This window comes from Equus caballus, chromosome 10, assembly GCF_041296265.1.
Source record: "Equus caballus isolate H_3958 breed thoroughbred chromosome 10, TB-T2T, whole genome shotgun sequence".
Classification (NCBI taxonomy): domain Eukaryota; kingdom Metazoa; phylum Chordata; class Mammalia; order Perissodactyla; family Equidae; genus Equus; species Equus caballus.
In genome coordinates this window covers 57,823,778-57,848,482 of record NC_091693.1, presented here as the reverse complement: position 1 = coordinate 57,848,482, position 24,705 = coordinate 57,823,778, and the positions used below count along the sequence as shown (strand labels likewise).

At 41.0% G+C, this 24,705-nt stretch overlaps 1 protein-coding gene across 5 annotated transcripts in view; it reads left to right on the top strand.

Moving 5' to 3' along the window:
- FAXC (failed axon connections homolog, metaxin like GST domain containing) overlaps positions 1-14,591 on the top strand; it is a 73,224-nt gene extending 58,633 nt beyond the window's left edge. For 4 of the 5 annotated variants that reach the window (XM_070223586.1, XM_023650842.2, XM_001915544.6 and 1 more), the window contains one exon: positions 6,071-14,591. In XM_070223586.1, coding sequence (XP_070079687.1) covers positions 6,071-6,360 — 290 coding nt within the window. In that variant the 3' untranslated portion in view covers positions 6,361-14,591. The remainder of the gene's footprint in view (positions 1-6,070) is intronic. The other variant, XR_002810893.2, reaches the window with a different exon arrangement.
- The last annotated feature ends 10,114 nt before the right edge of the window (positions 14,592-24,705 follow it).

Here is a 24,705-nt window from a genome sequence, read left to right as displayed (position 1 = left end):
TTAGGTATCCATTATCAGTAGAACTCTCAGATTCCATAGAATCCTTCTTGCAGACGGGAAGCATCTTTTGTGGACTTATTTATGACTTGGCCCTTTGCCCTTTTGCTTCCTGGAAGGACTTGAGGCATTTAGTGTTCTTTTTTAAAGAAATGATGAGTGTTTTCAGAGGATTGATTTTGAGTCCTGCCCTGAGACATACACATTTGGGGGAATTTGACACCATCATCTGTGAGGGGTTTTGGCACTTAGTTGCATGTATTTTGATTCTTAAAACAAGCCAGTAGCTTCCAGTTCTCCCTGGGGACAGGAGTAGCATGAATCATTAGAGTCCCTAGAGAGACTCTAAATCTCATTTCAGTCGTTAGTTCCATGCCCCTTCCAAACCGTTTGGTCGGAGCTGCTAATATGCAGGCATCCTGCTAATTTGATCTCAGCTTCTTTCCCTGCCTTTGCTTTTTCTGTGGTGGAGACTTTCCCAAGAAGTAACAAGAAGAAGGAGAAGTAGAAACGACCAAGAGCCTGGGTAATTTAGAACTGGCTCCAACCCAGGTTGTGGATGGCTTGGGCCAGGCAGTTTTCTGCCTTAGCTTTGGAACAGCCAGGGCACCAGTGGCCTTGCCACATGCGTGAGTGTATGGGTATGTGCGTATAAATATTAGCTTTTCGGTCCTAGATACAGTTTACTGAGTCACACAAGCTACTTCTGGAACCATCTAGGATAATGAGAAATTTTCCTTAAAAATGGTGACTAGGAAGACAGACTTCAAATATTCAGCAACTTAAAAAATATACATATGTGTGTGTATGTATTTATATCTATCTGTAGATAGATATGGATATATGAAATATTATTTCCTTACTGAGAAAATTTAGAAAAGATAGAAAAGCTTTAAACAATAAGAAATAACTTGTTACCCCCTCACCCACAGAGAACTACTGTTAATATTGTGGTATGTATTCTCATCTTGTATCAGATACATGTATGTATATTTTTAAAAATTGGCGTCATGATGTTGATACAGTTATATCCTGAAGTTTTTAACTTAACTGTGTATTATGGCCTTTCCCTTTTACTAAATATTCTTCAAAACAATATATTTAGTAGTTATATAATATCCTGTTTTATGACTATATTGTAATTTATGTGATTAATCTTTTTCTGGACTTGGTTGTTTCAAATAATTTTTACTAGTATTCTACAGTGAATGTTGTATAAATATATATTTCTACTTATCTCTGGTTATTTCCTTAAGCTAAATTTCTAGTTGGGGAATGACTGTCTCAAAGTGTAGAAGCTCTTGATCTCTGTGGCTAAATTGCTTTCTAGAAAGACTGTGGCGGTTTACATTCTCATGACCAGTGTCTGAAAGCACCTCCTTTTTTCCTTGATTAGAGTTGAATATAATTTATTTTGAAATATTTGCCATTTTTACTGGAAAAAAAAAGAATCTCAGTTGTATCATCAGCAACACTCTTAATGCGGAGTCACATTTGATATTTGATCAGGGCATCCTTATTAGAGAATTGCATGTGGATTTGGGAATTCCTTAGAACAGACATGGAGAATTGGAAAAGAGAAATGGAAGCAATGAAAGGGAAAGGGTCCTGCAGCACAGCTGTTCACCTTAGAGCCAGCTTAAAACCACAGAACCTAACGCTATTTTTCTGAATTAGTAAGAAACACAACCTCTGTGTTCTAAGAAAAACCTTATTCAGCAACTCTTCCACCAACAGTTATTTTTTGCATGTGGATGTCTTTTTTGCTTATTATTTGATAGATTAAAAGATGGAAACAATGCTGGATATCCTTGCAAAATGTATTAAGTATATCCCCACCCCCACCCTCTTAGTGTTCTCCGTCCGGAGGTGTTCAGGAAGAGGTGGTTGTGGGGCATTCAGGCCTCAGGAAAGGGCTGGTTCAGCTGTCTTTTGTATTTTGAGGTCTGTAAATTAGTGTGCTTTAGCTTCAAGGAGACAAGGGGTAGGGAGCTCATTACAGTATTCAAGTTTGTTAAGAATTTTCCTAAAGAGGAGATGCACAGCACTCTCCCTGCCTGCGTCACACAAGGCTAAAAGGGGCAACCCAGGGCATAGCCAGCGCCTGATGCAGGGCTGGGACAGGGAGGTGCTGAGTAAATACCTGTAGACCAGACAGTGGGTGTGGGCGTCGGCCCCATGTTTTCCAAATATTTGCTGGTTAATGACCAAAGGCTGGGTGGGTGGTGCTGGGAGACGCTGGCAGGCTTCTCCCTCACCTACATTCCTGCGGTATGTGATTGGCAGCTGGAGAAACTGAGTCCTGGCTTCTGGGTCTGGTTGACAGTGTTTTCAGTGTCAATTTGTACAGAATGTTTTTGAATATTAGAGAAATTGGAGTGATACGGGAACAGAAAATGAGTCACTTCTTTCAAAGAGCAGTGGGGGTTATTTCCATTGGAGATACTCTAAGAGGAAAGCTCTTTATGCTGTCTGGGAGAGTCCTCTGGGTAGAGGGCCATTTAGCTTTCTGATAAATATCCTCTCAAGTTAACTGAAAATATCTCTAATCACTGATTAGCATTTTACTAATTTATTTTGTTGGATTTTTAAATTAAACAAGTAATAAATGATTGTCACAGTAAGTTGAATTACACAAGGCATATTTTCAAAGATTTGTGACCTCCCCCTCATCATTGTCCAATATCACTTCCATGGATTAACCAATATTACGGATTTGGAGTGAATTTTTCTGTGCCTTTCTCTTTCATGTACAGATTTACATACATGTCTATGACTGTTTTGGTTTGTTTTTACTGTTTTAAACTAAACAATGGGATTACATTGTATGCATTATAACTTGCCTTTTGCATTTAATAGAACCTCATATCTTTTTAACAACTGCACAATATTCTACAGAATTGATACACTATAATTTATTCAATTGATCGCTATTAATGGACATTTGGGCTATTTTTATCTTTTTTACTGACACATAATACTGCATGTGACATGCATATACATATATCTTTATGTACTGATGCTTTTATTTTTGTGCATAGAGTACCAAAAGTGGAATTCTGGGCCAACAGATACATGCATTTAAAATTTCAATGGATAACGTCAGTTTACTTTCCAAGAAAGATTATAGTAGTTTATACTTGCACCAGCCATGTAGCACAGTGCCTGACCCTCCACACTGGATGTTATCAGACTTTAATTTTTACTAGTTTGGTGGATGAAATTATCTAATTGTTGAGTACACTTTGAAAAAATGCAGTTTTTCTATTATTTCACAAAGTTTACATCTTCAATATAGGCGTTTATGTTAACAGAGGCTTTCTCTCTCTCTCTCTCACACTCACATACACATTACATACAACTTATTTCTACTGCCAACTTTATTCTTTTGGCTGGTAGCATGTTGAGTGGGTCATGTTGAGCATGCGGAGCATGTTGATGGAGAATCTCGGCACGGGAAGGGATTGGCAAAGTCAGATAAAGGCAGAGCTCAGTTATAGAGTTCCTCTCTTTCTACAGGGGCAGGATGTGAGGAGGGGTGTGTGAGCTCCCAGCCCTTGCTTATCAAAGCAGACCGTTTCCTGACTGCATGACAGAATGATCACTTCTTTCGTGACAATGCATTATCTCTGAGGGCAGCATCTGTCCCTTCATAATTCTTGAGACTCCAGGAAGAATTATAGAAAAATATTCTGTGACAGGTGGTATGAAGCTGTTAATTCTCAGGCCGGGCCGTCAGCTCACCAGTAGAGATGCAGAGTCGAGTTGTGGTGAAGGGCATGGAGTGTGGAGACTGCTTGTGTTTGAGTTCTGGCTCTGCCACTATCTAGCTTCGTAATCTTTGGCAAATTAATTAAGCCTTTTTGCTTCAGTTTTCCCATTACAGATGGGGATAATAATAGTTCTTGCCTCATATAGGATTTTTGCAGAGACTGAGGGAGTTAATATGAATTCAACAGATGAATAAAGCGCTTCACGCAGTGCCTGGTACACAGTGCGGGCTATAGATGTGTTTGCTATTATTAATTAATTTTTATTACTGCACACTGAAGTGGCATTAATGTCACACAATCATGAAGGGGGCAACTCTCCTGGAAGACAGGTGAAGAAAGGCTTTAGAAAGAACAGCCACAGAAGTGGATAGAGTCAGAGATGGTGTAGGTCCTGTGGATCTCGTGAATAGATTCTGACTTGCTGGCTGCTCCTCCACATCTCTGTCCAGTTCTTGGTTACTTGTTACTGGTAGAAACAACTGGTGAGGGGTCTCATGACTGCTTCATGAGGGAGAAAACAAGTGAAGGTTTTGCATGCGTCTTCCCAAAAGGAGCAATGGTGTTGGCTTTTCTGCTTTTGGCTCCTGAGCATGTACGTAAAAATCTTTGAGTAGAGGGCAATCAGAATGGACTCAAACATAGTGTGAGTCAAACTATTATGATCTGAGAAGACTGAAAATGGTGAGCTGGAACCAATATATGGAATCCATGAAGCAGCGAGATTTGCTTTCTCGTGTTTTGTGGGGATGTGTTTATTTAAGAGAACAGCAATCAAGTTTTGAAAAATTTTAATGACATGAGAAAATGTTTACAATAATGTTACAGGAAGTAGTAGGTAATAATAATAATGACAACAAATAAATAGAAAAGAATATTAAAAGAAATTATACCAGAATGTTGATTGTGGTTTTCTTGGATTGATGAGATTACAAATCCTTTTTGTTTTCTTGTTTAGGATTTATACATTGTCTATATTCAGACTTCCAATTTTGCACAATGAGAATTTTTTTTTGATAGAAAATAAAATAGAGTAGTTACAGACTATAGTCAGCCTGTAGAAAAATCCTAAATGGCTGAGACAGGAAATTGGTAAAAACAAGATGAAACTATGGTACATCTGTATAATGAAATACTATGCAATGATCAAGGTGGTCACAGTGTGAAGGATTTTCATTATATATTGTTAAATGGAAAAAGTAGGCCGTGAAACAGTATATATAGTAAATTCTATATAATAAATGTAAGTAAATGTAAATGTATATATAAATATATAGAATTCTGGAAGAATGTAGATGAGAATGTTATTATGGAGAATGAGATTATTGGTAATTTTTATTTTTTGCTTACCTATTTTTCTAAAACAAAACATGGGTTGCCTACATAATAAGTGAATGTTTATAGAACTTTTAAAAAATAAACATCCAAAGAATAATTCTTAGGGTAATAAAGTCCTGTAAGAGATAGTGACAAAGTATATATTTATAAGCAATGTTGCCATCTGGTGGATCAAAGGCAAAAACTCACCCTCTTCATTTTTCATTTGGAATGAGGAAATAAAAGCCAAATACGGTTTCATGTTTCAGACAAATGCCTGGACAATTTTTACAACTTAACAAAAGTGTTCTTTGATTCACATGAAAAAGAAGGAGCCAGTGACTCAGCAGGAACCCAATCGTGGGGGCAGCTGTTGAATTTTGTTTAAAAAAATTAAAAAATATCTGTTTTACTAAATGTGTTTGCAGGCATATGCATCTATAAAGACAATTCTGAGTTATCCATTTTATGGATTATTTATGGCAAAATTTCCATCCTAACATAACTTTTTCCAACTACTTGGCTTAGTCCCCAGCCCATAATAACACTACAAATATTTGTGGAATGAGTGATTACTTTTGGTTGACTTAATCCAACTAATAGTTGGTATATTTTCATGGACTATAAATTATTTTAAATATGAACCAGTCGAAGCACTAGTTCTCTTGATATGCAAACATAGAATAATGAAATGCTTCTTAAAGCCAGATGATGGTAGTTTAGCTGCCATTTTGGATAAACTACTCCTGACTCCTTAACTTCTCATTACTGTAGGACTCACTCCTAAATTTCATTCAACCCACTCACTGAATTTGACTTTTCCCACTCACTTTTCTTATGTGTATAAAAATCTAAGTATTTTGACTATCTGTGGAAAAAGATTGTTAACGTCCCCACCCCATTCTTCCAAATTTCTCCAAAAAGTCAAGTGGCTGGTAGATCGTTGCCTTTGAGAACTAACCCTTGCTTTGCTTGCCACTCTCCAGGTGAGCTGATCAACCTTGCCATGTACTGTGAGAGGATAAGGAGGAAATTCTGGCCGGAGTGGCACCATGATGATGACAACACCATCTACGAGTCTGAGGAGAGCAGCGAAGGCAGCAAAACCCACACGCCCCTGCTGGATTTCAGCTTTTACTCAAGGACAGAGACCTTTGAAGATGAGGGAGCAGAGAACAGTTTTTCCAGAACCCCAGATACGGATTTCACTGGACACTCGCTCTTTGATTCTGATGTGGACATGGATGATTACACAGACCACGAACAGTGCAAGTGATGTTCAGCCTCGCTGACCCTCTTCTGTGGGAGCTGCCACTCCCTGGGTCGGTCCAGTTTCCCAGGTAGAAATCCATCTGAGCTGGGAGATCTTCGTGCTTGGCACAGCTCTCACAGCTAACTGGACTATAGCAGCCTTAGTTCTTTTTTGTACAAACAAAACACAGAACCATTCAGATGGCTCCATTTAAAACAAACAGGCAAAAAAAAAAAAAAATGTCAGCATGGTTCCTGAAATCCATTTTTGTTTTCATTAGAAAACTAATATTGTGTGGGAGAGCAGGTGCAAGAGTGGGTTGTCCACAGATGGTGTTTAGGTTGATCCTCTTCAACCCGAGGGCTGAGTTTCGAGATGCATTCTTCAACATCTTTCATCCACTAGGGTTCGAAGTAATGAGAGATGTCGTGAGAAGAAATGTAGGAGATAAATGCTCTTTGCTGGCTGCTTGTATTTTATGTGTGTATATTGTATGTTGAGATATAAGTCAAATAAAATCCATAGATATTCAGTGAACACCTGCTCTGTGCAAAGCACTGTGCTAGGTGCTATTCAGTATAAGTTTTATTCTAAGCCCTGCCAGTGACGAGCTGTGTGATTTGGGGCAAGTCCCTTAATTCTTGTGTGCCTCATTTCCCCCACCTGTAAAGTGGGGATAACAATACTCGCCACCTACCTCCCTCACAGGGGCGTTGTGAGGATTCATGTGGTAACATTCAGCGCTTTAAACCTCTTGAAAGAGGTGTGACATAAACACATTTGATTCTTTCATGTGCTTCATACGTGTGAAGATTTGAGGGCAAAGGAATCCCATCTCCAGGCAACAGCAGCCACAGTCGCTCGCAAAAGCCAAGCAGATGAAACCGACACAAAGGCACAGTGAGGACTCTGTCATCATTCCTCTCTGATCTTGCTTGAATCGAAATCTTTTGTTGAAAGAAACTTGGAAATATTTTTACAAATCATCGATAGCTACAAACGGTCTTCAATTCTACTGCATATTTGCGGGAAAGTCTTTCTTTCGTTGCCTGAATGCACACTGGAATGTTGTCCTTTGTCGACTCTGCAGTGTTTTTGCCTGTGTTTGATTTATGTGGAGGGAGTAAAGCTCAGGAATATGATGGGTTTAATAGAGGTGAAGGGGAAAGGATCTGATGGATTTTTGTAAGCAGAAGCTTGCCAACTTGTAATGTCTTTTTGAAGACACCTTGCAAGATGTCTTGAAAGACGAAATGGGAAGAGGATCCTGTTACTGATAACAAAGCACTTTGTGCAGTGTAGACTCTATGCAGTTTTTCTAATGCAACTTTTCTGGTGTTCTCAGCCATTGCCCAGTGAGAGGAAGGCCACGCTGAGGACAAATCTTAGTGTTTCTTGAGGGTCTTCCATCCCCTCTCCGTACTCCCTCTTGCGCCCCGTGGAGCACATGAACTCTTGGAGTTACTGTATTTACTGAGGCACTCCATCTCGGAAGACATAGTTTTTGTTGACTAAGAACATTTTCCAGTGAGACAGGGGTTGAAGATCCTGGGGTGATGACTGGGGATTTGGGCTAGGAGAGTCACAAACAAAACTGCTTTGCTTCTGACCACAACTGACTGGGTAAGGGTTACTCATTATGGGGTCCAGAGGCACTTCTTAAAAGACAGCGACTTCTTCTGAGAAGTTCATGTACTTTAATTGAAAAAGACTCTCTTTGAATATAGCTTTCGCAAAACTATCCTAAAACGCTGTGGATTGCAAGAAGTAAAGGGGAGGAGTTTTTGAGATTGTTTACCATTTAAGTAACTGTGTAGGGCATGTGTAACTGGGAAGAAATGCTGAGATTATCTAAGTTAGAAATTCTTATTCCACAGAGAACTCATTTGTTAGTATCTTATTGAAACTGTTCATCTTTGAGAGGACTGTTTGATGCCTATTGAGAATGTGGGGGAGAAGATGTAGATGGATAAGCCTGTTTTGTCTCCAGCATCATTTGGGAGGACTGTTCGCCTCTTCTCTCTCTAGCAAGTGTGTTCCAAGGCCAGCTGGTGGTAGTTCTGTGTGACTAGGGAAACTCCTGGCCTGAAAATGTAAATGTAATAAACAGGTGGACTGTGGACCTGTCTCCACAAATACTGAGATGCCTTTTCCCCACTCAGCTGGAAAGAGTTGTGTTTGAAGTTTTGCCTATAAGTTATTCTTACTGTATAGCACCAAGTATGTTGTATCTCCACTTCAGGAGGGATTAAGTTATGAGTATGTAGATTCACATATGTATTTTTTTTTGTGCATAACTTGGAGGGCAAGTACATGGGGAACCAATGTTCAAAGTGAAGTTGTAAAATAATTCATTCTTTCCGTGTACCTCCCACAGGGGCTTGAATGGACATTGCCAATTGGAGTCTTGAGTACTGGCCTGACAGCTCATGACTGGGTACTCAACATTTTGTGGGTGTAATTTGATTTGGAACTCTGGAATAGACACAGGTTTTCCTTCCCACTGTGGGTTATGGAAACAAAATGATCAAGAGGAAATCACTGTGGTGTGGATGACTTACGTAGTCCTTTCTGGGAGGGCTTTAATTTTATATGGTTCATGCTTAAGCTGCCCAGATTTGAAGTGTTCTCCAATTTGATGAACAGGTGCTACTTATAAGAAAAAATAAGAAATTAGGGGACATTTTGGTCATCTGGCTCACTTGTTCAAGTTCTGTATTTCTTTTTTACTGGAAAGTGACTTAAGGAAGTGTGATCTTTAATGTTAACAGATGCTTTTGGTTGGACAGAAGACCCACTGGCCACTTGTTCATTTTTACTTTTCATAAAAATAAATTCTGCCCCTCTGTTCACCTCCCTTTGCCCTTCATCCCTGTTCCTATTCCTCAGGATTAATGAACAGCAGCAGTATGCTTTACTCTGCATATGTCAGAATAGATATAAGGACAATACAAATTTATGCAGCAGTAAACTATACTGTCAGAGTTTACCATTTTGTTGTTTAACATAATGAATTGTGAACAGTGACACTACCAAGGCTATGGGCTATCCAGCTGAGTGATCACAGACTTAGAACAACTTGCACTTCAGTTATAACTGCAGTCTTGTCCTCAAGTGAGCCCTGCCTGGTGTATGCTGTGGTATTAGGATATGTTTTTCTGAATTAGCTACAGTTCAAGGAGTGGAAGAGCTAGGGATTTTAGCCTCATGGGTCTTGAGAGAAGGTGTAGAATCATAGGGATGTATAGTTGGACCATGGATTAGCTCTAGAAAGCCCCTTACAAGAGAGCCTCAAGGTTATTATTGGCTCAGTGTCACAGACACACAGTTTGAAGGGCAGGATCCGGAACTGAAGTCTTTCACCTTGCCTTAGATGGTTCTTGCCATGACACCACTTTGACTTGGTTTCCTTTTAAAACCCACACTCCCTGAGAAGTTCATAGAACCAGCACACCCACAGCTTCTCTCAGAGAGTGCTTGGGATTCTCCACTCTTGTCCTCCCATGTCTTTTCAGCTTGGACCAGGCCAATTCAAGAGATATTTCTTAAGTATTTACTCTGTGCAAGGCACTGCTAGCTCTGTGAATGATACCAAGATGGATATCCAAATCACCAGGACTCTTCATTCCTGGCTATCTTTTAAAGGCTCCATGCCCATACTCTCACTCATTGGCTATTTACTGAGCACCTACTCCATGCCTGGCCCTGGGATCCACACTGGAGACAGAGTGGTGAAAAGAACAGATGTGGCAATCTTTTTTAGGGCATCCTCTTTGGCCTAGACTTCTGCAATAGCCTCTTTTACATGCTTGGCCACTTCTCTGATCCATTCCAGCCATCACCACTAGATTAATCTTTCTAAAAAGTTCTGGGCTCTGATGGGGTGCCATATTGTCTCAGGATGAGGGTCACTCTTTAAGGCCTGGTATTCTCACCTCTTTATTCACCTTGTTTCCTGGGGCTGCTCCACGTGACTCAGCCAGTGTATCCAGGCTGATCCACTTGCTGTTGCTTAAGCATGCCTCATGTGCCCCACACACTGCCTCTGCTCCTACCAGCCCCTCTCCTGAAATGCCTGTGCTTCTGCGCTGGTCCACTCATACCCAACTCTCCAGGCCCAACTTCGTCTGTTCAACAAGGAGATGTCTTAGCTCATCATCATCTCCCCTTCCTCTAGAAACACAGCACTCATCATTTCCTTCCCTGAAGGCTGCATGGGAAAGGTATGCTCAGAAAGTAGGTCACACACCAGAAAGTAGTTTTAAAATTTTTGTGTCAGGGACTCCATTGATAATCTAATAAAAGTTCAATAACCTTTTCCCAGAAAAATGCATACATGCAAATATACAAAATTTTACATACGAGTTCAGGAGATTTAGACACATGGAATTATCCATGGATTCCTTAGGGGGTTCATGGATCCTAGTTGAAGACGCTTTCTTCTAAAGAGTCTTCAAAAATTACTGTTACTATTGTTAGTGTTCATTCTTTCTTGTCTTTAACATATCCAGAGAGGATAAAAATTGGTATGGGATGTGCCAGCAAAAGTAATCTCTATTATTATCCACATTGAGTATGTGTTGAGTGACAGGGAAGGAAAGAAGAAGAGCTGTCTTACATTAATTAAGAAAACATCTGTTTTGACAGGTTTGGCATTTTGAAACTGACAAGATTTTGCTGTTAGTTGTTGTTGTTGTCATGTCAGTTATCTTTTAACCATCCAAAAAGTTGATTTATCAAAATCCAGTTCAGGGCCAGGCAAGCTTCCTTTCAGCCCTGAAACCCACCACTTCTGCATAGGTAGGCCTGGGGCTTAAGGTAGGAGAGAAGAGGCTGGATTTTTTCCTTACAGGAAAAAGGTCTGTACAATCAGGTTTTCCTGTATTCATTCATTCATTCATCCATTCATTCATTCATAGAACAATTATTGAGTGTATTTTCAATAAAAGGATGGTGCCTTTTGTTGATAGGGAACTACTCAGGTTCTTCTTCTTCTTTTCTTTTTTTTTTTTTTTACAGGGTGAAGTGATTTTTATTGCTCCTGATTATGACCCAGGATCCTTTGTTCTCCTTTTTATGCAGTGCTGTTTAAGTCGAACAAGAACTGATGAAAGTACATTCAATGGCAAATACTTCCTAGTTTAAATGCTGGACTCTGCAACCCATCTTTAACAGCTCTGGGGATCAATTGCGTGTGATTGTGAAGTTCTTGACCTTTGTTCAGTTGCTTCCAGTGGTCTGGATGAAACATGGCAAAGTTCAAAAGGATCCCCTTGGTGGGTGGGGCGGAAGGCACCTCTTGCCTACAGAACTCTTGTTAGTGCCAGGAGTAAATGCAAACATATGTGAGGTTTTCCTCAATGGAATTCCTTACCAGAAACTTAGGTTTTTAGTCCTTGATTTTAGAGAATATCTAAAAGATATTTAAGGTTTTTTAATCTTTAAGATAAGACAACTGGAACCAGCAACATATTGACCTTGCCCCTTAGATATGATTCAGAATACTGGAAAATAGCTTAAAGGAAAGCAACTCACTGTTTGGGGGCTGGCCCTGTGACCTCCTCAACCATTCTGACTCTTGTCCCCACACCAAAGCTCTCTGAAACTTCTGCTGCTGGCTAGACCAGGACAAATGAGGATGCTCAAATTTCAAGAGGATTATTACCACATATTGTCAAATTTGTAGACAAATAAAGGGAGCCATTGCAATAATACAACATATAACTTATGGATGTGGTCTAGCCAGCACCAACACTCCTGATCATTTCAGTGGGGAAGCAAAATTATCTAGAGCAAAAGACTGATACAGTACTTTGGTGTTCCGTACACAAATAATTTCAACCTTGAAGTTGATGGCCTTCTTGAATATTTTAAAATTGCTATTGTCCTTAATTACAGCTTTAAATATTTTAAAACAATCCACTAACTGTAGAGCAATATATATTTATGACAATAGTTAATTTTATAAAAAGTAGTATTACTAAATGTGACTAGCTCACCTCCCAGCCCCCATTGGAAGCATCGGTTTTTTTTGTTTTTTTTTTTTTTACTTTGTGGCTCTGGAGTAGAGTAACTTTGATTAGTCAGTAATATTTAAATCTTTTTCTTTCTTTAGTATTTTTAAAAAATTACCCCATGGTTTAAAAACAATGAGATTCAGCTTCTAAATTGCCATGTTAATTAGCAGTGGCTAAACAGATAGCAGAGGAAATATAATGTAATTTTGTTCATTGGAGGACTATAAAAGAGAAATACTTTGGATATTTACTATCTCCTTCCTCTTCAAAAAGACAAACAATAACCTGTGGACTTTTGCCTTTAACAGTTGTTCAGAATTGGAAGTGTTCTCTCATATTTGCTTCCATCCCCCAATAATTGATCACATTTGGCTTATTAAAACATAAACCATGTCCAAATGGTTGTATTTTTATCTTTAACAAATTATATCTGAAATTTTTTGCAGCAATAAGACTAAAGACAAGGCTCAAATTTTCGCGGGATCACTCCTTCAGTAAAAGTGACATGTTTATGTTACTCCTGTCAAGATGATTTTACCTCAAGTAATCAGTCTCATGGGATCATGCTTATTGCAAACATATGTTTTTCCCAGCGATCTGCATCATGCAGAGTGTCTGACAACTCAAATGTTGATAAGGGTGATGGTTTCTTGATAGTGATGGTTGGGAAGAGGAGGGTCTGAGTCCTTTATTTGGTGGTATTCTAGTTTCCTTGAATCGGAGGAGAGAAGGAAATAGTCACAGATACTGGGACTTCAAGCCACCATGTAGTATGGCTCTGTTAGAGATGTGTCAGGCACACTTCAAGTTTTCTAGGTGGTGGAATCTTACTAAAATAATCCAAAGTACAGGTTTTAAATAAAAAACAAATGCAGTCAGGAGGGAATGATTCTTTGTGGATATACAAGTGGCCAGTGCAGGAAGCATTGCACTAATGTTGATCTTTGTCTTAATTTATCTTCTTGTGCTCCCGAATTGTCTCACCTGAATCTTGGCCTGGAGATGGGGGGCAGCGGAGAGTGGCTGGCCCCAATGTGTTCACTCCTTTGATTCTGGAACTCCCTTCTGGTCTCTCAAAAGTATTTGCGGCATATAGTTTCCATTTTATAATTATAAAATGTACAAAGTACTGTATATTTGTCTTATAGAAGTCCTTTAAATGTTAGAGACATCCCAAATCCTCCCTATTTAGGCAGTGGTCTCCACACCTTTGTGTTCTTTCACCTCATCAGTAAAACTTTTTGAGCATGCCCCTCAGTGTATTTAGTTATAAACACACACGCACACATACACACACACAGCTCACACTGCTGCACTGATATATTATGTACATTAAAAACCATGGCAAACCTAGAAATTTACAAAGAATATTCTCCTGTACTCCATAGAGTTTAGAGAACGGAGCGAGGGGTACTTTGGAGAAGCCCCTAGAAGGCTGCAATTGATTAAGAATGTGTATGTAACATTTGTGGCAAAGTGGATGTAAAATAGGCATGGATGCATGATTTTAGGTCAAAGTATTTATTCTTAAAACAGGCATTTTTGGTTAGGGGAAGAGAAGGGTGAATAGATGTCACCTTTACAAGAGCTCTTTTTAATTCTGTTTTTGGGACCACTTGCTCTAGAATGTCTTGAAAATTCCAAAAAGATTTCACAGCACTCTGATTTAAGCAAAACAAGAAAAGAAAGAAGGGGAAAAGACCAAATATTGGAAACACAGGATGGCCTGAGAATTTTAGCACCCATCTGAAAAGCGTGTTTTGATAATTCCTGGTAACCATCATATCATTGATTATGTCTTTCTTCTGTTTGTTTATAACCTGGTGTCTCCAAAAGCGTAGAAGATGTACAGATTTATTTTTAGATATCTGAGATAGGAAGGACCAATGCTGGTATAATTTGAACCCACATTTCAGCTTCTTGAGGGCTGTTGGGTAGACACTGCCTGGAAACATTTACCTACACCATCTGTTTTGCAAACACAATGACTAGCATCTTGCTGAACAAGGCCCTCAATGTGGAAGTGGCATTCCAGTGTTTATTTCTGGACCTATGAGTTACTTTAGCACAGTTATTCTTAGTAGTTTATAAAGCCATATCTAAACTTGTACACTTGATTGTAAGATAGATTTGAATTGTGCACTATGTTGATTACTGTATATAAATGTGGAAATTCTGTATATTTGGTCTTAATGCTATATGTATTTGATGTGTAAATGATAACTAATGGATATGAAATAGCTTCCTGTGAATGTCTTTATTCCAATTTGCTTCTCTTTTGAAAATTTGAATGTTTAAACTTTCCACCCATGGGGAAATCTGAAATTTTTGCATCTAATATACTGTTAAGTGGTGGTCTCTTAGATGATTGGGAGAATATTTTAGTTGTAAGGCTCTTGTATAATTAGAACAGAGGTAATGAATTTTTTAGGCATATAACTTTCTGATAGAATTTCAAATGAATATTTTTTAAGTAGAAAATCAGGTCTTTGAATACGCTGTCCTACCCTCTTCTGCCTTTACTTCATGCCTGTGAGAGTTGATATCCACCAGTAGAGAGAAAAAAAGGAGGAAAGGGAGAGAACCGGATACATGGTAAGACCTTCACTGTGGCCAGATCTGGTAATAGACAAATTTCCCCTTTTATAAATACCATCTCAATTAGTTTTCATACCACGTCAATGCAGTAACTGTGATTCCCATTTTACAGACAAGAAAAGAGGTTTGTGAGGTAAATTAGGATAATGTGGCTAACATATGCTCAAGTCATATGTTGGGGTCAAAGATTTACAGCGAGGTTTTGGAAATACAAGTCTTATCACTAAGTGTTTCTCCCATATGTGCATGGCAATGAACCTCGAAGGATAGTTGGGCCTAAGGGCATGTCAGGATAGATGGAGACATTCAGGATGTTTGAAATCCTGTCTAAAAATTTGACCAGCTATTATTCAAGTATCAGCTTCTTACCATTTAGAGCAAATTACAATAAGGTAACATCCAAAATCCCAAACCCCCCAAACCATGGGAATACGTAGTAAGTAGAAAATGAGAGAACTCCCTAATCCCACATTCTAGAGATAATAGTTTGTTTTTTCTCCTTTTAGACCACCTTTTCCTTTTGATCTGTAATTTCCAACTATTCAGCCCTGCTTGTTAACATAGACCCTAACTGGATATGCTTTGGGACAAATCTGTATCTACTTCAATTTTAGTTGGCTCCAGACTCTTCTAGAACTTTAGTGGGGGTTCTGGATTCAAGCCTGGTGTCTGCCCCCTTAGATATGCTTCACTCTCCTTTCTTTCAGAACTCATCAGAGGGAAGAGGATTGTGCTGTGCTCTCAGAAGTTTAAGAGAAATGTTTTTGTACCGAATATTCTGTGACTCGATTCTTCACATTTTTGTCCTTTCCTTTTAGAGGAGAGCAGAACAGTTGGTCTCCGTGCTCTCTCAGGAGCTGCCTGTTTTGTTCATAGATGATCACCCTGTCAGCACCCATTAAACACTTCCCAGCTGGCCTGGTTCCCATTAGCGACAGACTTTTCTTTTAAAACCTGCGGAGGTTGAAGTAGCTTATTCTTTGGATAAAAGGGAGCTTTGGAAAACAAAGAGGAAAGAGAACAGCTTCCTTCCTCACGGTAACTACTGTGTGGCTGCCCTGTGTGCCTATGTTAGTGATGGTGTTCTCGTTGTGATGACTTAGCGGTCATCTCCTGTTGAGGGACCATCAGGATTGGAGGCAGAGCTTTATCTCCTAGGGGTGTGTTTGGGCTTGCACTCTAGATAACTCATACTCAACACGTATCCAGGTAAACCCTGATTGAAACGGTGTCACAGGCGGCCTTGAAAGCAGGAGAGTTGGGGGGAGGGCTGTGTGTGGAAGGGAGCAGCCCCACATGCCTTCCCCAACCCCAGCTGTGTGAATGCCCTGCTGCTGCCCTCTCCCCCCTCCCAAACCTCCCTCCTTAGCTGGTGCAAAGAAAATAGCAGCCATTATAAGGACTACTGAGGGATGTCAAATAGTCCAGATTTGCTGGTGACACAAGCATGGGAAAGGGCTAAGTGGGGAGGGGGGACCCTGGGGCAGACTGTTGGGACGTCATCCCTTCGGAGGTGAGGAGGGTTTTTGGGCAGGTGACTAACATGTGGAAAGTATTTAAGTAAGGTTCATCTGATGACAGTGTGGATGCTGGACTCGTCAGAGAAGAGGTCATGAGCAGCAGCTGGACCCGATCTCAGCGGCTCAGAGTGAAGCTAGAGGCATGAAATGGGGGTGGGGTGCAGAGTGAGAATGGGGAGGAGGAGAGAGCAGCCACGGCGCACGAGGAAACACTGAGACCCTTGGATGTGGGAGCACTGGGGGCAGGGAGGTGACGATGGTAATGCTGGGAGACTGGGACATGGTGATGCTGCTGGCAGGTGTAGGAAATGAGGAAGGGGGGAACAGGTTTGGGGGAAAAGCTGTGTTTGGGCTCAGCCACACTGAATCTGAGGAACCAGTAGGAAATGCAGTACTGGAACTTGTGAAGGGAGTGAAAGTGAAGCCACAACTCCTGAAGGGATTGTTGATGCTACTGTGCCAGAGGGGTAACAAAAAGTATTAGCACCCTGCACTTGTATAATGTTTGTCTCTAAGATGCTGTCAGAGTCAGTAACTCCAAGACGACCTCACTTAGCAACCTCATACACAAGGGGTCTTGCAGGTTGGTCTTTAGGATACCCTTCCAGCTCAAACCTCCTTTCATCCTTCCCTGAAGTTGAATAGCACTTCTCTAAACACTGATTCCCCCTCCTGCTGGGTTTATTGTCAAAGTGCTGGAAAGAGGACTTTATGAATCAAATCAACTAGTAATAGCTAGAATTTACATATCACTTACTATGTGCCAAGCACTGTGTTCTTAGCACCCTATATATATTAACTCATTTAATCCTCACAACGACCCTGTAGAGATAGGTACTATCATTTTCACCATCATCTTCATCACCACCTTCACCACCGCCACCATCATCCCCATCTTGAATTTACAGATGACGAAACTGAGGCAGGGAGGTTAAGTAATTTGTCCCAGATCCCCACCAAGTGAACAGCAGAGCTGGGGTTTCATTGCAGAGAGTCTGGATTTAAGAGTCTTGCTTTTACACCACCAGCTCTACACTCCTCCAGCTCTTCTGCCATCAGACCACATAACCTCTTGAGCGGAAGGCTGTGAGGACTGCAAAGTGCTTGTGTTGAATGAGAAATGGTTTTACTTACCTTCTGGGGAATCACTCTCACCCAGACACCCAGGGTTTGCCTTCTTACGGAATGCAGGCAGATCCAATCATCAAATCCTTGATCCTTGTGCAGACAGTCCTTGATTCTCTGTTGGGAGGCCTTCTGATTTGTGGATTATCTGTTGTTGATTCACTTTACTTCTGGTGCTCATTGCCAATGGCCCCGCACACTTTACTCATCTTGACTCCTTATAGAGGAGCCCTGGGGGAGTGACTGAAAAAGACGGAGGAGAGAACTCGCTTAAATGGCAGTGTTCTTAGGGCTCCAACTGCCTGCTGCTTGAGGAGCTCACCTTACATACTGCTTCCCGCCATGTGCAAGCAGATGCTGCCCACTTCTCCACCTCTCACCCCAGACCATGCTCCCCATCAATGGACCCAGGTATACAAATGCCCGTGGAACACTGCCTCTGGATGTCTCAGCATTTCCACATGTGAGTTTATAATCCTCTTGCTCCAGTCTGTTGTTTCCTGGTGTTTCTTATCCACCCAATATCTAAGCAAGACCCCTGGAGTCATCTAGGGCTCCTGCCATCCCCTTCAAAATACAGAATCACCCAATCCTGTGGATTCTGCTTCCTGAAAACAATCTGAATTCATCTCCTGCTCAGTTCAGCCTGAGTTGCTGCTGCCTATCTAGGATCCCTCCTTCTGGTCTGCTTCCTTCAAACCCATTCTCTATTTTGCTGCCGAGCTATTCAAAATTGGAAAATCAGTTCACATTGCTTCCGTAGCTTTCAAGATACGGTGCAGACACATAAAAGCTCTTTATGACCTGGAACCTGCCTCTCACTACTATCCTTCCCATCCTCGCACACCAAAATCCAGAGCTACCAAACTATGAATTTTTCATGTTGTTTCACCTGTCAATCTGCCACTGAAGGAATGATGCTATTTAAAAAAATTTTTTATTGGCATCTTAATCTCTTCCATTTACATAGATAACAAATAGTTGAGTACAGTTATTTTTTCCTGTGTTCCCTGCTGAGCACCTTCATTTCACCACAGAGTTTCTCCAAGGGGAGAGAGCCAAAGAGAAAGGGGCTCTTCATTTCTCCAACATAGTGGGGCATATAATGGTAAATCGGACACTGAGCCTACAATGGATGTAAGACATGAACACACAAAACTCTGATAAAAGATAGATGCTGATAAATGCCTCAAGAGAGGGACAAATAAGAAGCCTTGGACCCCATAGTGGAAAGAGTCCTTCCAGCCCGGGAATGCAGGGGGCTTTCCAGGCTCTGAGCCTCTCTCTGCTGTTCTCCTGCTCTTGAAGTACCAAAGATTAACCTTCTTCTCCAAGTCATGACATTTCCAGATGTTCCCTCTGTCTAGCATTGTGATGAGGAAACATGTCTTTCTTTGATTAAAAAGACTTTCAGAAGCCTGGATGTCTAAGAAATGGTGGTCCACAGACCATGTGATCTGGAGTCTAATAAGTGTAAGGTACTACATTCATCCTCATGTTCCTGCGATGAATCACACTGTCAAGGATCTTCTCTCCAGCACCAGCATCTTCAACAGGTAAATAACATTAGCACTGAAGGGAAAAAGGATGCAAAGAGGTGTCTTAAAAGGGTTAAGATGGACATGCAGTGTATCTGTGATGGGGAAGGACAAGGCATATACTGGCTGCTTGGGAGCAGGTGCAGTGGGTTGATTGGGTGTATGTACCTCATGTCTTAGAATCAGCCAAGTCAACCCCTTTCTCCCTGAAAGCAGCTTCCCAAGTCACTGGGAAGCAGGTTTCCCTATGAGTGGAGACGTGGGAAACTACTTAGACAGAGCTCCGAGGATGGAGTACTCTGGGAACCCCACCCCAACACGCCTCTGGTTGTATCCTCATTCAACATTTGTTTTATTTGTTGTTGTTGTTGTTGGGTATTTACTCCCCAGGCAGGGCTCTCTAGCTGACCATAGGATGTCTGCTTTCTGGTGTTGGATAACTTTAAGGGTTTAACGCCTGCAGCAGCTGGAGACCCAAAAGGAACTGCACAATCCTCTTCTCCCCACAGCGCAGTGCATGTAGTAAATACTCAATAAAGACTGCTTACAGGAGTGGACACATTCTAAGGTAAAAGACAAATCAAATTGTGAAGAAATATCCAAAGTTTGAAGTTTGACATGACATACTGTGCAAAGGCAGCCAGTAAATGACTCACTGAGCAAACCGCAGGTGACTGAAATATGGGGTAGTAATTTTTGTAGGCTCGAGTGGTTTACGCAGTCCTCAGGATCCCTCGAAGGACTTACAGCCCCATAATTCAAATAGCTCTCGTTTCCTTGACACACACATCCCATGGATCTGAATCCCAAATCCTGCCCATGGTTGACACTGGCTTTTTCTCCACTCCTGCATGCTTATGCTGCCCAATAAATTCTTCTGTTGGAGCCTCATGTTAATTGCATTCACCTACTCTTTGTCTTATATTGTTTCTAGGTATTACAGGATATTTAACTTATCAATGAGACTACGTATGTCAAAATCCTGTGTATGGCTCTGTTTTGGGGTCTTGGAAGTTTACTCCTTTTGGCTATCAGTTTTGGCATCCTATAGGAAGCAGAGTGAGATGAGTGATGCATTCTTTGCTCAAGTACTGGCACATATCGATTTAGCCTGATCTCTGCACAGAAAAATAGAGGGAGAAATTCCTAGTAGGTAGAGATGTCTTCTTCTTTTACGTTTCCTCATCCTGCTGCAACTCTTTCCTAATATTAGGAATTTGAATTCAGAGTAATATGCTATTATTTGTAGCCCTCTCTCCAATACTGTCTTTTATATATGTAACTAGTACCTTAAAAGCAGACATGTCAGGTACAGTTATAAAGTAACTTGTTATTTTTGTTATAACTGCCCTTGCAAAGTCACTGTGTAGGGCTAGTTTTTCCCCTGATGCTGGATGAAATTTTAGGCAAGCCTCATTGTTTATCTGCTCAATCTTAGACGGTGAAAAGCTGGGGATCTCTTTAGTCCCCCCAAATAGTTGCAGCTCTGTTGTTAATATGTGCAGTCAAGTGTTAGTAATCAAAACTCTGGGTTGCGTTCACCGCCGACGCGGCTCCCCTGCTTTGCTTGGGCCTCTGTCAGAAGAAGGGTGCGGTACTTTTATTTCCTTTCTTCTGTCATCTTCTTCTGCCTCCCTACTCCTTTCCCATTCCGCATCTGCATTGGCTAGCTGCAGATCTGATGCCTCTGGGGTTAGAACAGAGGAAGGCAGAGGAATTTAGATGGTGCGTCCAACTTGACGGCCACCAAATGCTTGTAGATGTTTGCAGATGTTTAAAGATGGCTTTCTTGTGGGCACTTTCATGAGCCCCTCGGAGACCTCCCTAGTCCTGGGGATCTTTCACCTGACAGTTCCCATGATACAGGGGATGGCATCTCTTCTGGCCGACCCCTTATGACCTTGCTGTTGCCCCTCATTGGAATCCTAGTATTCTTCCAAAAGTCCTCTTGAGCAAAGTCTCTTTAAGATGGTGCCGTTATCTCTGTCTCTCTTTATGCTAAAATGTAGACCTCTCCGTCAAAATGTTCAGCTCTCCACCAAGCACCACTCACTAAACTTGAGGTGACTGGGAGCGTCCCCTCCCTCTCCCCCACCTCTGCTAGACCTGCTTGTGTGGTCTCAGATCCCACCGCAGAGAGTGAGATGGGTTGGTACCTGTTGTCCTTGGGCCTCAGCTGAAAGTGAGGCACAGTCCCAATTTTATATCCTGTAAAATGTAGCATATATATGTGACTGAGAACTAAGAAGTTTCTTAGGTGGGCTTGATGGCCGTGAGTCTGTGAAGAGCCGCTGATCTGCTCCCCTGAAAGGGCGGGAGTCTCGTGTCTCTTCTCAGGCTGGCGTGGGAGGCTCTTATCACAAGAGCTCTGCTCCAACATCTCCATGTTTTCTGTTCCTTCTCCTCCCATTTTTTCCTTTATCATTGCAAAATAAGAGAATAAAAGATTCTCCTTTAGTCCAACTGGTTAGTCTTGCCCTCTGTTTTGTCTCTGAAGTGAGATTCTGAGATGTTCTGAAGCTGTCCCCTTGCCATGTAGGGATATTTCCAAATATCCTTGTCTTTTAGTAATGAATGAAATTAACGCCCATATATAAATGTCAGTCATGTAATCAATCAATTTTCATTATGCCTCTGTGTAAGATTAGGGTTAATCTAAGATTTATAAAAAATAGTAGAAATCCATGCTTTTAAAGTCTAGGTGCTATGTGCTGTGGTGCCTCTGGCATGCTATTACTTCCTGGTGACAGTATGTGCAAATTGCAGGGGCAGAAACAAGGAACAAAATCTAATCTTAAGTGCTAAATTTGTTTAAAAAAAAAAGGGACAACTTTTAAAAAAAATTAATTAATTAATTTTTTAATTGCAGTAACATTGGATTATAACATTATATATCTTTCTGATGTACATCGTAATATATTCTGAATTCTGCGTAGATTACATCGTGTTCACCACCCAAAAACAAATTATAGTCCATCTCCTCACATGTGAGCCTAATCACCCCTTTTGCCCTCCCCCCACATGGACATGTTAAAATTATAAGTGATGAATTACAATCATAAAATGAGTGTAAAAGATTACAGGGGCAGATAAGCTTTGAGTAAGTGAGGTCAGTGTGGGCAAGAGTGATCTCTGATGGCCCTGGGGAAGATGTGGACACAAGCTTCTTCTGAATGGATGGGTAGGATTTAGGTAAAAAACAGGAGGAAGGGTATTCCACCAGATTTCAGGTCTTCATTACTCTATTTTATCATCCTTGCATTTTCACATCTAGCATAGAGCTGAGCGCAAAACGTATGACATATAAATATTTGTTAACAATGAACTGTATGTGTGCTGGAAATAATGAACTGACCGGTTGAATGTAGTGAAGGGTCTGTTGTGAGTAAGCGGCAAATGAGTTTGTAAATAGGTCTGTAAGAGGCCATAGAGCATAGTGAAGCCGAGAGGAGGAGTTTGGACTCGGTGTGGGATACAATGAGGACTTTTTGAGTGGAAGATTAGCAAGATGATAAAGGAAGATTAATCCAGCAGCAGTGTGAATTAAAAGGGAAGAGCAGAGCATCCTATAAATTTGTTCCTTCCTTTCTAAGCACATCGTTGCTCTCAGCTTGGGTCCTTGTTGCTTCATGTCAGAACTTCTTGCTCATACGCCTGTTGTGACTCCTCACCGTCTACAGAATAGTTTCCACTCTGTAGTCTGCTCGTCAAGGACTTCGAATGTTTGGTTCGTAAAGGTCTCATTTTCATGGTCCTCTATGTGAAGTTTCCTTCTCTGAACTCTGTTCTCCACCCAGACAGCTGATTTATCAAAATTGTGTCTCACTGGGCCAGCCTGGTGGCACAGTGGTTAAGTTCACATGTTCCGCTTCAGTGGCCCCTGGGTTTGCCGGTTTGGATCCGGGGTGTGGACTTACGCACTGCTTGTCAAGCCATGCTGTGGCAGCCTTCCCACGTATAAAGTGGAGGAAGATGGGCACAGATGTTAGCTCAGGGCCAGTCTTCCTCAGCAAAAAGAGAAGGATTGGCAGCAGATGTTAGCTCAGGGCTAATCTTCCTCACACACAAAGTGTCATATCCTTGGCCACCCTTGCTTCATGTCTTTCCATCTTGTCTGCTTATCTGTGCCCATTCCATGCATTATACCAAATCCTAGCATGCATTGTATAAAAGCCCTCCTTCTTCAGGGAGTCTTCCGACTCTGAGAAATGGCTCTTTCTTCTTAATTTCAGAAGCAATCGTTATTTATCTGCCCATTGAGCACCTAGCACGTACCAACATGTTTTCCTATTCATCTCTTATTGTATATCATATCCCACTTTCTAGATTATAAACTTCCAGAAACAACACCAGAATCCCTGTATTTTTTTAATGTCCTTCGAGGCTTCAGTAAATGTGTATTGTTCAAGGTGGGGCTACTGGAAACAGAGGGGAAGAGACAGAAGCATGAGTGATTTTGAAGGAAGAATTCACAGAACTTTGTGATTACTGACTTATTTAAATCCTTCTTGGGGACTTATTTCTATTTTTATGCTGTTCAAACTCTTGAGATAATGGGTTCCTTATACATCCAAACTCCTGTGCAAAGAAATCCTGCCTTTTATTTGTCCTAAATTGCCCTTTATACTGATGATCCTATTTAAAGCATAAGGTCTATATGCCTTTTAAAGGTTAGGGCACTGTTTAGCCAGATGCCCAAATATTTATATACTGAGAACTACACGACTGTTGTCTGATTAATACCTGTCTTCTTGGGAAAGCTGTGAATAATGTCAACATGAACTACATTATTCCTACTAAAAATTCATCCATTTAGTTTAACTTGCAGGTAACGACACTGAAAGTCAGGAGCTGTTTGCTGAGCGTTGTTGCAATACTGTTGCTGCTCATTCATAACGAATGGCGATGAAGTACCTTCAGCATAACAAATGGGAGCATCTGCATAAGTGGGAAATTCAGGGGCTCCTGGAAACCTTTAATATGTGATGAATATAAAGGGAAAATGCAATGGGTCTCAGAGAATTCCTTGTTTGGGGGGAAGAAGACACCTTTAGTAATAAGATTGAATTGGGAGTTAAAACTATGGTATTAACCATGTGCTTTACATTAATACCAGTTGAAATTTATCAAAATGGCTGAACAATAAAGAAACTCCTGTTATTAAATGGACCTAGGAGGGGCTTGACAATGGCAGGACTTCTCCATTTCCTTTTCATCTTTCTCTTTCCTCCTTTTTTTTGCTGAGAAAGATTTGCCATGAGCTAACATCTGTGCCAATCATCCTTTATTTTGTATGTGGGTTGCCACCAGAGCATGGCTGACGAGTGGTGTAGGTCCGTGCCTGGGATCCGGCCCCACAAATCTGGGCCATTGAAGTGGAGCACACCAAACTTAAACACTAGGCTGTGGGGCAGGCCACCTCTTTCCTCTTTTTTGGTTTCTTCTTTTCTCTCCAGTTACGTGACTCTGTTTATTGCTTTTTCTTACCTCTTGAAAACGTTTATTTCCCCTGGCCTTTCCTCAGCCTCTCCCCTTTCCTCTAAGTGCAGACTCCTTTCCCCCTCTCCTCTT